This window comes from Cryptomeria japonica, chromosome 10 (genome assembly GCF_030272615.1).
Source record: "Cryptomeria japonica chromosome 10, Sugi_1.0, whole genome shotgun sequence".
In the NCBI taxonomy this organism is placed as follows: Eukaryota; Viridiplantae; Streptophyta; class Pinopsida; order Cupressales; family Cupressaceae; genus Cryptomeria; species Cryptomeria japonica.
The window spans coordinates 673,519,909-673,535,141 of NC_081414.1; the positions used below are offsets into that span (position 1 = coordinate 673,519,909).

Here is a 15,233-nt window from a genome sequence, read left to right on the forward strand (position 1 = left end):
AAACACTCCATTAAAAATGATAAACATATAGTTTTCATCTTACACAGTTACCAAAAACCCGATGCAGACATTATTTGCCCCATCCAGAGCCAGAGGGATATTTCTCCGGCCACACTTTCAAACTTCATTATTATGCGCTAATAAATCCTCTGTAACTTTTACTTCCACATTTTCCAGAAACTCTCTGGTTCAATTTTCTCATTTAAATTACAAAACAGTAAGGCGGATTAAATCACAACACAGCATTGTCAGACTACAGGCTATACAGGCATCTGAAGCTGCTGGGCCATTGAGTCCATCGGAAAAATGGGAATTCCAGTTTGTAGGTGAGTGATCAAATATAAGAACTCAAAGGCATCAACTTGCTTTCCTATTGTTCTTGAATATTTACTGGGTGTGTATTAGTTTGTAGGTGAGTGACATCAAATATAAGAACCCAAAATTCATATTCTCTTTTAGTATGGCATCAACTTGCTCTTCTATTGTTCTTGAAGATTTACTGGGTGTGTTCTTGTTTATAAAAACAAGGAAAATATTTCCTAGTGAAGGGAACACCTGACCATTCCAATTAGGTAATGGGAATTTTGTAAATACAGTGGGGCTCTCTCAATGGGCTCCGCCATTTAATACTTTTTTTATACCATAGAATGTGATCATTTTATTGTATATTTTCTCATATTGGTTGGAAAGAAATTGAAAGAGTAAAAGGAATTATTCGAAAATTGGGATTGAATTGTTGGTTAAGAAGAAAGAAATGAAGAAATAAGAAATAAAATCATATTATGTTTATATAATGACCAGTGTAGGTCATGATACTCAGAAGTAAGGCAAGTGGTTAATCGAACTACACCGATCGAACTAAACTTTCTAAATCTAAAAGTAGGAAGAAATAAAAGAAAAAGGAAGATGGATGAAACCTGGTCATTTTATCAAAGGGCCGTGGTTCAATTGAGGTTGTCGTGGTTCAATTGGTTGACCTCAATAAGTGAGGATGATGGTATGTTATTTGGTTATGTCAATTATCAAGATTTGAATCTTCAAGAACTGTGATTGGGCTAGGTTTGATCCCAGATAATTTTGACAAACTGGATACTCCTATTTGTGGGTTTTAGCCAAATGATGACTTCTGACTTAAATGTATGCCCTCTTATAATGTTGTAATGCACTATATAACACATAAATCAATTGTTTCTTTCAGACAACTTTATATACAAAATCCATGTAATAAGGAATATTCACGTGAAAAAATTGTCCCACCAAGAAGAACAGCTGAGCGAAGTAAATGAATCCTATGGAGAAGGCCGAGTCAGAGCCAGAAGCAGAAGAAGTAGCATTCTCATCAACCACTTCCGATGAATGAATGCTGTCGGATGATGTTATCAAGAGAATAATTCAAAGTGCTGCTTACAGACTCAGAGGAAAAGTTTACAAATATAACATATATATCTGTGAGAGAAAAAGACTTCGAGCTGAAGATGTTCTATTAGTACAGAATATTTAAGAGTTTTTAATTACTACTTGAATGTTTTTTGCTAATTTGGTTAAATCGGGTAAATTCAATAGATTTCGGCTAATAGTTTTAGGCGCTCTTATGAATTGACAGATATTGGTTAATGTTAATTTTAGTACTTTCAGATTGAATAAAACTCAGAAAATCAGAATTAGTTTTAACTAGGTTAATTAAATTTATTGTTTTCCAGATTTAAGCATAGTAAAGGAAATGAATGCATAAAGACAAAGCACAGTTACCCTGGGAAAACCTCCTAGGAGGAAAAACCCAGCCAAAAGATCCTCAGATCTGATTATGGTTTTGAATTCAACTGATAATTACACACTTATCTGGAGTATAGATGTTGCAGTCACAAGGAAGATGAGATAGAAGTCTTCACAATTAGTTTGCTAATGGAGATCATGATTTGCAGTCCTCCTAATCAGACTTGCTGTGTGTTACAAGGGTAGCAGCACCTTTCAAGTAGTTCGAAGTCCTTCTATAGGGTTTGTTTGGGCCTTCAATGGAGTTCTCTATCTCTTGGTGGTGATCTGCTGCATTTGATGGAGTTCGCTGTCTTCTATTATGTTCTGCTGCACTTTAATGTAATTCGCTGTTATCAACTGCCTTGACTCTATATTTCTCTTCCTTAGAATATATTTCGCACCTTCTTGCAAAACTGAATGAATGATGTTATGAGAAGTATATGCTTTATTTATAGGAGTAGTAATACTTCTCAATCATGTCGGCCTTCTTTGCAAATTAAACATATTAATTATTTTAATTCCTTTTAAGTGAATTGGATAGGGTCGGCCCTATCATGGAGGCGAGTTGGGTTTGGATGTAGCGTGGAGGCCTTTTAGGTGGAGCCGAGAGGTATTGGGCCTGGCCCTATATGTTGGAGGCGGATTTCAATGTTGCCCAAGGCAATTGGAATCCGCCAGCCTTAATTACAAACAACACTCCCTCTTAATTAGGGAAGAGAATCATAACCATAATCTTCCATCTTGCACACAAGCAAGTATGGAACTACATAATCATAATCTTCCAGCTTGCACACAAGCATAGACTGGATCCACCTTGCATTGCCCCGCAGAGGGTGGAGAGGATCTTTTTCTACCATCTTACATTGCCCGCAGAGGATGGTCAACAATTACACTAATACCATCTTACATTGCCCGCAGAGGATGGTTTAACAATTACACTTCTCCCTGAGAAGTTTTTACAATACCATCTTACATTGCCCGCAGAGGATGGTTTAACATTTACAATACCATCTTACATTGCCCGCAGAGGATGGAAAATATGTACACTTCTCCCTGAGAAGTTTACAATACCACCTTACATTGCTCGCAGAGGGTGGTTAACATTTACAATGCCATCTTACATTGCCCGCAGAGGATGGTTAATAATTATACTTCTCCCTGAGAAGTTTACAATACCACCTTACATTGCTTGTAGAGGGTGGTTTGATACAGCACAAAGTATCATTGAGATTGAGACTCCCTCTCAATTAGGGTTTCATTTTCCACAATACCAAGTCTATCCTTGAAGTACACAAACTTCACTTTGGATAGAGGCTTGGTAAGAATATCTGCAACCTGCTCATCAGTGCTGACATACTTCAGCCGAATAGCACCTCTTTGCACCATATCTTGAATGAAATGATAATGGGTTTCCACATGTTTTGACCTGTCATGAAACACTGGGTTGATGGACATCTTAATACAACTCTGGTTATCATAGTGAATAACTGTAGGATCCCAAGCTTGACCAAACAGCCCTGCAAGAAGCTTGCGAAGCCACACTGCTTCTCTATAAGCTACACTTGCTGCAATATACTCAGCTTCAGCAGTACTTAATGCCACTAAGGATTGTTTCCTGCAAGCCCAAGAGATTACTGCGGATCCCAAGCTAAAACAAATACCGGAGGTGCTTTTCTTGTCTTTGACGCTTCCAGCCCAGTTTGCATCAGAATAACCTTCCAAGGTTATTGGAGTGTTAAGTGGATACGTCAGCCCAAAACCAACTGTGCCTCGCAAGTATCTTAGGATGTGCTTGGCTGCAACAAGATGAACATGTTTGGGCAAGCTCATGAACTGGCCGAGAGCATTCACAGCAAAACATATATCTGGTCTAGTGTTAACTAGATACATCAGAGAACCAATCAACTGCCGGTACTCGGATGGATCTGCAAATTCAGAGTTAGCTGCAGAAACACTTAACTTCTTTAAGTTAGATTCCATAGGAGTAGACATGGGTTTACAATCCATCATTCTAAATCTTTTCAAAATCTCAATAGTATACTTTCCTTGACTTAGAAAAATTTCGTTAGATCTTTGCCATACTTCTAGACCTAGGAAATAATGCATTAGACCTAAATCTTTAATTTCAAATTCTGAAGCTAGTTCTTTCTTGCATCTAATAATAAATTCATCTTTACCAGTAAGAAATAAGTCATCCACATAAAGAACTAGAATTAGCATTTCATCATTGGCTACCTTAAAGTATATGTTAGAGTCAGCATCATTTTTACAAAACCCTAGACTTAGCAAGTATTTATCAATTCTTTCATACCAAGCACGAGGAGCTTGTTTAAGACCATACAGAGCTTTCTTTAACCTACACACATGGGTTAATCTATCCTGAATCTCATAACCCTCAGGTTGCTCAATATAGACTTCTTCCTCAATGACACCATTGAGGAAGGCAGTCTTAACATCCATCTGATGTAGTTTCCAACCCCTAGTAGCAGCAATGGCTATTATAGTTCTAATAGAAGTATATCTAGCAACAGGAGCAAATGTTTCTTCATAGTCTATGCCTTCCTTTTGAGAAAAACCACGAGCTACAAATCTAGCCTTATATTTTTCAATACTACCATCAACATTATGTTTAATTTTAAATAACCATTTAGAGGAAACAACAGATTTACTTTTGGGTTTGGGCACAATGTCCCACACATCATTCTTGATGATTGACTGATATTCTTCATCCATAGCAAGCTTCCAGGCGTGATGACTTAAGGCTTCTTCAACGCTGCAAGGTTCAGTTTCAATGAGATTATACATCAAGGAAACGTAGTTGGAGAATACCTGAGGTCTCTTAGCTTCACGGAAGGTGCCTCTGGGAGCAGCAAATCTTTCAGCTTCTTGAATGGTGTTCCTTACCCAGAGAGGCCTCTTTTTGGTAATGACAATGTCACTAGGAATATCAGTGGGATTCATAGGTTCTGGAGGGTCATCATGATCATCTTGAGGAGGAGGTTCAACTTGCTCCCTTTGAATCTCAGGTTTAGAATCAACATTTGTATTTTGATTGTCATTAGCTTCATCAATAACACAAGAACCTTTCGATTTCTTAAAGGCAATGTCTTCTTCAAATGTAACATCTCTACTTACCTCAACGTACCTTTGACCTGGGATGAGAATCCTGAAAGCCTTGGAGGATTCACTGTATCCGACTAGCATGCCTTTCTTTTCGGAGGGTTCCAACTTTGATCGCTTTTCCTTGGGCACATGAACATACACGAGACTTCCAAAGATTCTGAGGTGACTAATGTCTGGTTTGGATCCTGTGAAGGCTTCTTCCGGGGTCATTTCTTTAGGACACGATGAGGACATCTATTCTGGATATACACCGCTGTTCTAGAAGCCTCAGCCCATAGAAAGATCTGCAAGTCTTGATCGTGTATCATAGCCTTTGCAGCTTCCATAATAGTCCTATTCTTTCTTTCAGCAACACCATTTTGTTGAGGGTTGTATGGTACACAAAACTCCCTCTTAATTCCTGACTCAACACAAAAATCATAAAAGCTACCGGAGGTGTACTCACCTCCATTGTCAGATCTTAAGCATTTAATTCTTTTACCAGAGGAGTTTTCAGTTAATGCCTTAAACTCTTTAAATTTACTTAAGACTTCATCAGATTCTTTAGATTTCAAGAAGTAGATCCAAGTTTTCCTAGAAAAATCATCTATGAAGATTACGTAATATAGAAATCCACTAGGAGATGCTATAGACATAGGACCACATAAATCAGAGTGAACAAGTTCTAGTTTGTCTTTAGCTCTATTTTCACTTTTATGAAATGGACTTTTAACATTTTTGCCTATAGCACAACCTTTACAAGTGTTATCATGAATTTGACTAAGTTTAGGCATACCTTTGACTAATCTTTCAAGAGATGGAAGGGCTTGGTAATGCAAATGTCCAAGTCTTCTATGCCATAACTCACAGGATTCCGGAGCCTCATTAATGAGTGCTTGAATAGGGTTAGTAGAGAGCTTATAAAGACTATCATATCTATGATCAATTATATGAGCAGATTTAAAATTAGCTTTCTTAGGCCAAGCAAGGACTTTTCCCTCAGAAAATGCAATTTGATAACCTTTATCTTCTAAAGCAGAAATGGAAATTAGATTTCTTTTAATTCCAGGAACAAACAAGATATCACTGAGGTGCAAGGAAATACTAGAATCTAAATTCAGGGAAGTAGAGCCAGAACCTCTTATCGAATAACAAGCATCATCACCAATTACCACGTTGTTGTGACGTTTTCACACATCGCCCCATTGCAAATGGGGACCCATGTTTTTTGCTTTTTAGGGTTTGTTTTTTTGGTCTTTTAGGGTTTTGTAAGCTAGCCTTTGCATTTTGAGTGTCGCCCAGGTGATCACATGGATAAGCAAGTCCGGCTTGAGTGATGTCTTGATTCTGAAATTTGGCTAAGTCTGTCCTGATCCTGAAAATTTGGCTAAGTCTGAAAGTCCTGATCCTGAAATTTGACTAAGTTTGGAAACTGAAAAAACCTCCAAAAACTAGATTTTGCAATATAACTCCTGGAGGTCTGAAACCACTCTCAAACATCCTGAAAGTATATATGGAATATAACTTAAAGTCAAATTTCGCTCCTGTCCTTCACTGAGGATCCAGAGCGAACTTCGCTCCTGTCCCTCCCAGGAGGACCAAGGCGAAGCGCTCCTGTCCCTCGCCAAGGGTCCAGAACCAAAATGCTTAGTTGAGCCATTCCTGACCTTGTTTGGACGAATCGAGACATCAAAGGCATGGTGAAGGGCAAAATGAGCATGATAGAGCATCCATACTTGATCAAAAGCAATGAAATGATGAAGTTTTTGCCTAGAAGGTCAAATTCGCTCCTGTCCCTCACTGAAGGACCCGAGCGATTTTCTTTATATGCACAATTTTAGACCTTTTTTTGGACATTAACTTTTATTCATAGCATGAAGCAGGATGATATCTTCCCTAGCAAAGACATTTCATGGTGAAAAGTGATGCATTTGGGCCTGGAGGACAAAATTCGCTCCTGTCCCTCACTGAAGGACCGGAGCTTGAAATCCAAAATTTCCTTGTCCTTGAAAGATTTGAACGATTTGACGACTTGAGGAGAACCAAGGAAGTGCTTTTTACCAGTTGAATATAATTTGAAGGCACAAACATGAGGAAAAATAGACCAAAATGCAAAATCGCTCCTGTCCCTTAGTCAGGGACCAGGGCGAAATCCATTGTAGCTCCCGTCCCTCTCCCAGGGACCAGAGCGAAATTCTTCATGAGGCATGTTTTGGGCAAAAAGCAAGCAAGTTTAAAGTTTGAGGCAAGCAAGGACGATGTAACGGATTCGTTGAAGACAAAATTGAAGATTGAAGGACACCAAATGAGACCTATATTGGCCTGGGCGCTCCTGTCCCTCACTGAAGGACCAGAGCGATTTTTGTCTTAGATGAATTTCTTGCCAAGTTTGAATGATTTCCAAGCCAAAGATGAATAAGATGGGGCGCAACAAGACCATTGAAGATAATTTTTGAAGATGGCAAAGTGTAGTTGAGCTTGAAAGTACAAATTCGCTCCTGTCCCTCATCAAGGGACCAGGGCGATATCTTAGTTATCTTGCCTTCATCCCAAGTTTTAGACCACTCCAAGTCCGGATACGTGGAGGCAAGGACATTTTTGAGGTATCTCGATGGTAAACAAAGTCACAAAGACCGCCAAATTGAAGGATTTGCACCAAATATCCCAGTTCGCTCCTGTCCCTCAGGCAGGGACCAGAGCGAAATTTTCATAAGGGCCTAGATTTTGAAGATTTAACAAGTATCAAGTGTCCAAGGGGATCAAAGGGACCTCACTCTACATTATGAAAGTAATTACAAGTTGATGGAAGCAAGCATGAGCCCAGGACATTGAAGTTCGCTCCTGTCCCTCAGGCAGGGACCAGAGCGATATTCACCATAATTGCCAATTCATGCAAAAATCATGCCAAGTCAGGATTATACGAAGTTGCAAAGTATCAAAGGTGTCTTAAGAAAACGATATGTAAAGGTTTCAAACGTCAAAAGACTATCAATTGAGCTAAGGAGACAATATCGCTCCTGTCCTTCAGGCAAGGACCAGGGCGATTTTCATTAAATCATTCGTTTTCCTTCAAGATCACATCAAAGTCAAGGTTCGTAAGATCAAGGATATCATTTGCAAGGTGATGAACAAGGAGTAGAGCTTGAGAGATAGCAAATGTTGGCCAGAGCATGAAGTTCGCTCCTGTCCCTCACCAAGGGACCAGGGCGATATCCACCTTAGAGGGCACTCATCCACAGAATCAAATCAATCAAGCTCGAGGTACTTAGTGAAAATGCCAGTTTCAACGTAAAGATGGAGGTTTCGAACATAAAAGTAAGAAGAATCAAGATCAAGGTGATAATTCGCTCCTGTCCCTTAGTCAGGGACCAGAGCGATAGGTTTGTGTCCTTACCTCTTCCAAATTTGGCGCTAAAACATTCTTTAGATTTTATTAAATGCTAGGAGAAAATCGATAAATTTGAAATCCAATTAAAGTTAGCATTTAAAATTAGCGCATGGGCCTTTATTAATTAATTTTTGCCTTTTAAAAATCGAGTTTATTTAAAATTATAGGCATTAAATTAATTAATTATAAATAAAAATGGGGCGCTTGATTTAAAATTTGTTTCATTTTACAAGGGTCGGCCTTTAAGTTTATTTTAAATTTGCCTTATTCACCAAAGTCGGCCTAGAGGTAAATGAGAGGGTGAGCGCCTATAAAGGAGGGGTGAGTTATTTCATTTTCAAATCATCATTCAAACTTCCTTTGCATGCGATTTGGAGAAGACAAGGAGGAAGTGCGAATTTCATTGAGGAAAGGTGCGAAATTTCCATTCAAGGGGAGTGCGAACTTGGTTTGAAGTGGAGCGAATTTGCCATGAAGACGTTGAAGACCCCCCCAAAGGTGGTGAAATTGACAAGGAAGGGGTTCGCTAGAGGAGGATCACATTGAAAGCTTCAAATTTCGATTTTGCCTAGGCGAATTTCCTTATTTTGCATCTTTTTAGAGTCAATTCCCAAGTGAAGGTATGGCGTAATCACCTTGGCACCATTTTTGAAGATTTAAATTTTGTTTTGAAAATCCTAAATTAGGAAATGATAACTCAAGATTTATCATGAAATTTCCTAATTAAAATCTCTAATCTTCCTTTTAAAGTTTAATTTTTTCAAAGATATATTACTAATTTTGAAATGTTGTGTAGGTACCAAGATGGCGACTCTCAAGGAAAATCAAGCCAGATCAAGGACGGTCTCCTCAAGGACGATCAAGCAAGGACAAGGGCGGCCTCCTCCAATCCAGCGTTTCAAGGCGAGGTACATCAATCATCCTGCACATCAAGGACAAAAGGAGTTAGAACAAGGGCTCGTTGAAGAAGTAAATAGTTCCAGATGAATTAATTAAAGCAAGCTTCTCAACAACATCAAGTTGAATATCTACCAAGTTACAAGTGTCAAATGAGGTGGCGTCCTAGTCATCATTTCTCCAATCAGTGAGGTCCACCTCAGCATGTCCAGATTCAATGTACTTAACTCATGGAAGGTGGCACAAACTCCGATGTACCTACCCCAGCTATCCATTGGTCGATTTTTCTAGAAGGGACATGTGTCCAAGCAATACAATTTTATCATTGGTCAAGCATTAAATGTTATGTAATGGTTGTAACAAACCCTAATTAGGGTTTTCATTGTAAAATCTTGGCCATTGATCTCAAATTGATCTAAGCCATCGAATTGTATTGTGGGCACTATATAAGCCCTAGCATTTCATTTTGTAAAGGCTAATTAGAAATAGTTAGATAATAGTTAGAGAGAGTTGTAAATAATAGAAAGCAGTTAGTAGATAGAGAGTAGTTAGAAATTGATAGAATAGTAATTAGAGTAGAATAGGAGGACAAGGCAAGAAATTGTTGCCATTGATTGTAAACAAACTCCATTTTCATTGAAGTAATGGTGAAGTGTGTCGTTTCTTGCAATTTGCATGGTTTCTTGTTGAGTCTTCAATCCTAGATGGTAGATGATTAGATGAATGGAGGAAATGCGATTGATTAATGGTGGAATTCGTATATCCATACTACTAGCAGTTTGTTGATTGCAGACTTGCCTTGTGTAGTCAACTGGAATCATTCAGCTTAAGCTCAATTTCAATTTGTCGCTTCTTCATTGATATGCATCAACTTGATGGTGTCTATGCCTGCGGTGATGATTTGAACATCATAAAGCTTCCCTTAGAAGATTGCACTAGCCTTGTGGAGATGGTCCATTGATGTCAAAACAAGACCTAGTTAGAGTTTCATCAAAAATCAAATCATTGCTCCTACATTCTTAGTATTAGGATTAGATCTTCTCTTTGCCCTCATCCTTTTTTCATTTTTTCAAATCTAAGCCAGTAAGAGCCTGTGTTCCAGCAAAGCAGATCGGAAGTTCAATCATCAGATGTAAGTCCCCTTGTGATTCCAGCAAATCACATCATACCACAGAGAGTTTATCCACACGTAGAGACCCTACATACAAGAACCTTGAAGTCATCGTGATTGATCTTTTTTCGCGATATCTTCAGCAATTAGAGGCTTTATTCAAGAGAGGATAAGATGCCTTTAGGTATTTTATTCTGTGTATGATGGTGTACAAAATACACGTCAACACACGTGAAGGCTGGTATCCTTTTCAACTAAGCCTGAAAGGAGATCACAATAACCTGTAATGTGTCTGGAGGCACCACTGTCAATCAACCATGTATTGCTATCTGAAGGAACACTGCTAGATAGAGCGGAGATGAATAGGAAGTCATTATTTTGTTCTAAGACTTCATTTAGGTTGGCTTCACTTTGGTTAGGGTTATTATGACATTCTTTAGCATAGTGACCAAATTTGTCACATCTAAAGTATCAGACACGTGAGGTATCTCTTGGTTTCTTCCAAGGGTTTTGGGAACTAAATGATCTGAAATCCCTATTTTTTTTGGATAAGGTTTCTTCCAATTTCCCCCTTTCTTGCATTGAGTTGCAAGCATGAGGTGATCATCTACATGGGAACTTTTGGTTTGCCCCCTTGTGATGAGGCGAGACTCTTCTTGAATGCAATCATTCTTAAGGCGATCAAGGGAAGGCAACTCTGTCCTGCCACTGATAGATTGGATAAATGACTCCCATGAGTGAGGTAGGCCATTTAGGGCAATCATGACAAGGTCTTTGTCTTCCAGGTTATGGCCAATTAAACCTAGCTGATTCTTTAATTCTGAAATTCTCATGAAGTAGGAAATAACAGAATCTTCTTTAGCCATTTTGATATTAAGTAGTTGCTGTCTTAAAGTAATTGCCCTACTGAGATTGTTAATTTCATATGTACCTTGTAAATGGCTGAACATTTCCCTTGCAGTGGTAAATGAGGCAATAGAGGTGACTAGGTGGTCTTTGACTGAATCAATGAGAATCTTCCTGGCCTTGACAGCATCCTTTTTGAATTGTTTTAGTTCAGTAGCATCCGTAGGCTCAGTTAGCTCTTTCGCTTCTATGAATTGGAGAAGATCTTCTTCCTCTAGGGCCAACTTGATTCGAACTTTCCATGCAGTGAAATTGAGATTCCCATCAAGTCTATCTTCAACTTTCAGCCCCATTGACCTGATCTGCAAAAGCTACAACAATCTGGAAATAAAGGTGTACTGAATTTTAAATCTGAAGATTGATCTAACCTAAAGCTCTGATACCATGTTAATTTTAGTACTTTCAGATTGAATAAAACTCAGAAAATCAGAATTAGTTTTAACTAGGTTAATTAAATTTATTGTTTTCCAGATTTAAGCATAGTAAAGGAAATGAATGCATAAAGACAAAGCACAGTTACCCTGGGAAAACCTCCTAGGAGGAAAAACCCAGCCAAAAGATCCTCGGATCTGATTATGGCTTTGAATTCAATTGATAATTACACACTTATTTGGAGTATAGATGTTGCAATCACAAGGAAGATGAGATAGAAGTCTTCACAATTAGTTTGCTAATGGAGATCATGATTTGCAGTCCTCCTAATCAGACTTGCTGTGTGTTACAAGGGTAGCAACACCTTTCAAGTAATTCGCAGTCCTTCTATAGGGTTTGTTTGGGCCTTCAATGGAGTTCTCTATCTCTTGGTGGTGATCTGCTGCATTTGATGGAGTTCGCTGTCTTCTATTATGTTCTGCTGCACTTTAATGTAATTCGCTGTTATCAACTGCCTTGACTCTATATTTCGCTTCCTTAGAATATATTTCGCACCTTCTTGCAAAACTGAATGAATGATGTTATGAGAAGTATATGCTTTATTAATAGGAGTAGTAATACTTCTCAATCATGTCGGCCTTCTTTGCAAATTAAACATATTAATTATTTTAATTCCTTTTAAGTGAATTGGATAGGGTCGGCCCTATCATGGAAGCGAGTTGGGTTTGGATGTAGTGTGGAGGCCTTTTAGGTGGAGCCGAGAGGTATTGGGCCTGGCCCTATATGTTGGAGGCGGATTCCAATGTTGCCCAAGGCAATTGGAATCTGCCAGCCCTAATTACAAACAACAGTTAAAAGTCAGCCAACCGAGGAAAAACAATCCAAGTATTCCCTCTATCAGAGCTGGGATAGTAGAGTGAATCGGAGCAAAAAACTTTGCAAATGTTCAATATCATTATCATGAGGAGAGAGTTTAATTTAACAAGTTAATTGGCCCTCTCCAGAGGGGGAATGGGGATTGAATATCAGTATTCTAAAAACAAATGTAATGTCTTAGTTCGGTGTTTAATTTACTAATCTATTTCTGAAAAGGAGAATGTACCACTTGTATATTTGAATAATATAGCTAGGTCCATCTAGCTGCACTTTGTAGATTGAAAAGTGCATGATAATAACACATTACTTCTTAAGGAAAAATGAGGTAAAGTTAAATGTCTGCATTTTTATTGGCATTGAACTGATTTCAATATTCTGGAGGAGGGGTTTAGGTTGAATATCAGTATTCTAGAAACAAATGTAACGTCTTAGTTTGGTGTTTGATTTACTAATCTATTTCTGAAAGGGAGAATGTACCTCTTGTATATTTGAATAATATATCTGGGTCCATCTAGCTGCACTTTGTAGATTGAAAAGTGTATGATGTTAACACATTACTTCTTAAGGAGAAACAAGGTAAAGTTTAATGTCTGCGTTTTCATTGCCATTGAACTGATATCAATATTCTGGATACTGTCACTAAAAAGAGTTAAGGCAAGACTAACCTTTTGTTTATTAAATTGTGAGAAAATATCAGGAATTCCGCATTGATCATTTTCTTACGAGATGATGCTGGGATATCCTAGCAAAGAACAATTAGAAGCGGCATGGAGAATAATTAGGTTTGTGCTACAAGCTGATAGTTTAACTAGTTTGGCATTAAGAAAAAGTCGCTCACCTCGGAGATGATACTTATTTCTGTGGCTGCCTGTCTAGAACTTTGTAAAATAGAATGCTGGTCAGTGGCAATGAAGTGCTAAACTAAGGGAGAACCTATATGGGCCGCAGGTTGTGTACTATGAGCAGTTTTTGAAATGAGTGCTAAATTTCATTGGAAGTTATGGTTTAAAATCTGCACCATGGAAGATGTGGAGTTACTCATCCTTTACACAGCACCTAGGAAATGCTCTACTGATATTTCATATACTTTTGGTCTGACGATTGTGTTCAAAGGTTGAACTAAACATGTAATGCAAAAGTATGTACATGGGATATGTTATACACTTAACTCTTGTAATGCCCCGAATTATAATTTTGTATTTTTGTTTTTTCTGAATTTTTTCATTTATTTTTCTGATTTTTTGAAGCAAAAGTGTAAATCTGGAACAGCAAACTGGACTCGAAAAGTAAATGATGACTCATCTACAAATAGTGAAAAAACTTGACAGCGACCCTCTGATTTTCATAGTGCATTACAAACAGCAAATTAATTTCATTTGATCAAGTACCTCAAATTTAATTGCTGATCTAAACTGGTATAAATCCTAGATCTGATCATTTATTCAATGACAACCAATAGAATGCTGATATACAGAAAATTTAGGTAAATTTGAGGTTTACAATGATGAAAATCCACTCAATAATGTAAATATGAGATGCTGCTGACCATTTAAGGGAATCGTGCTAAAATGAGGATGGAATCGCTGTTGTACAGCCTGTAGATTGCCATAGCAGGGATAGATATGCCTCTATAATTCCTGATGGGCAGTGTCAAATCCTCCAAGATCCAGTGCAGCACTTCCCAAATCAGATGGCTATAGCAGAAATGAATATCTATGATAGTGATCAGCAGAAAAAGGTGATCAAATGGGCTTGATCAGCAGATAAATGATGGGCAGTCCATCCCAACGATTGGCAGAAGGTCTTCATAATGCTGGCATTCACAAATGATGAAAGTCTATACAGATCACAGCCTCCTTAAGTGTCCAAAAGCCCTGTATAATCCTCTCTACAACTGTCACCCAGATCTATATGATACTAAATAATGACTTCATCAGTTAGAAATGAAACAATTTGCCAAACAATGAAAGCATACATGTTGAAATCCTCAAATAATAGTGCTCCAATCGATCAGCCAATAGCACTTTATATTTGCTTGCAAATCTTGACCACTACACCTGCAATTTTGTACAGACCTTCAATTTCAGTCCACCTTGCAATCCTTGTGTAGAATTGCCAAGCAAGAGGCATGGGTTTTTGTCCTAATCTCTCAAATGAGAGAGTGAAGAGGGTTTTTATCTTCCTAGATCGCTGAATTGCAGCCAAGGGTTTTTGTCCTTGAATGCATAATAGAACTCATTCTCAAAATGAAGAATGATCAATAAAATTATGATGATGAAATGAAGCTAGGCACTTCCTTGAAACTAATTATAGCTCGTGTGCATGTATTTCTCTGCTCAAACATGCTTCAACCTTCCTATCCCAAAGCAAAAAAAATAAAAAATAAAATCCATTCTGCCCTCCCAAACTCATAGCAAGGTTTCTTTATGAGTTGTTGCAGGTCAGCTGCTTCCGCAAAGGTAGAATAGTCTCTTCCACTGCTCTGTGCTTCGTGCTTCAACCATAGGTAACATGAAAACAAGTAGGCAAGAAATGCAATATCAGCCAAGCAGGAAATAAGAGCTCAACAAAAGGAGGTGGGTCCCGCAGGCTGGCACAATAGAACAAGGTGACAAACCAGAGGGAACGTGGGCCCTAGGCCACCATTTGGCGGGAACAAGTTAGCCCAACACTGTCACTATTTTCTGTCATTTTTTTTATATAAGCTTTTCTTGTTCTCATTTGCAAACTAGCAAAACCACAACAATATAAAACATGGTTGTTAAACAAGAGGATTTGAAAGAAAATTTAGCCCTATTTTGTCAGGGGTCCGCTAGGGTAGAGACA

At 38.3% G+C, this 15,233-nt stretch overlaps 1 protein-coding gene across 2 annotated transcripts in view; it reads left to right on the forward strand.

Moving 5' to 3' along the window:
* LOC131077114 (uncharacterized) overlaps nucleotides 1–15,233 on the forward strand; it is a 99,937-nt gene continuing 84,704 nt past the window's right edge. Inside the window, exon 1 of one of the 2 annotated variants that reach the window (XM_059213096.1) lies at nucleotides 1–326. In XM_059213096.1, coding sequence (XP_059069079.1) covers nucleotides 62–326 — 265 coding nt within the window. In that variant the 5' untranslated portion in view covers nucleotides 1–61. The remainder of the gene's footprint in view (nucleotides 327–15,233) is intronic. The other variant, XM_058014548.2, reaches the window with a different exon arrangement.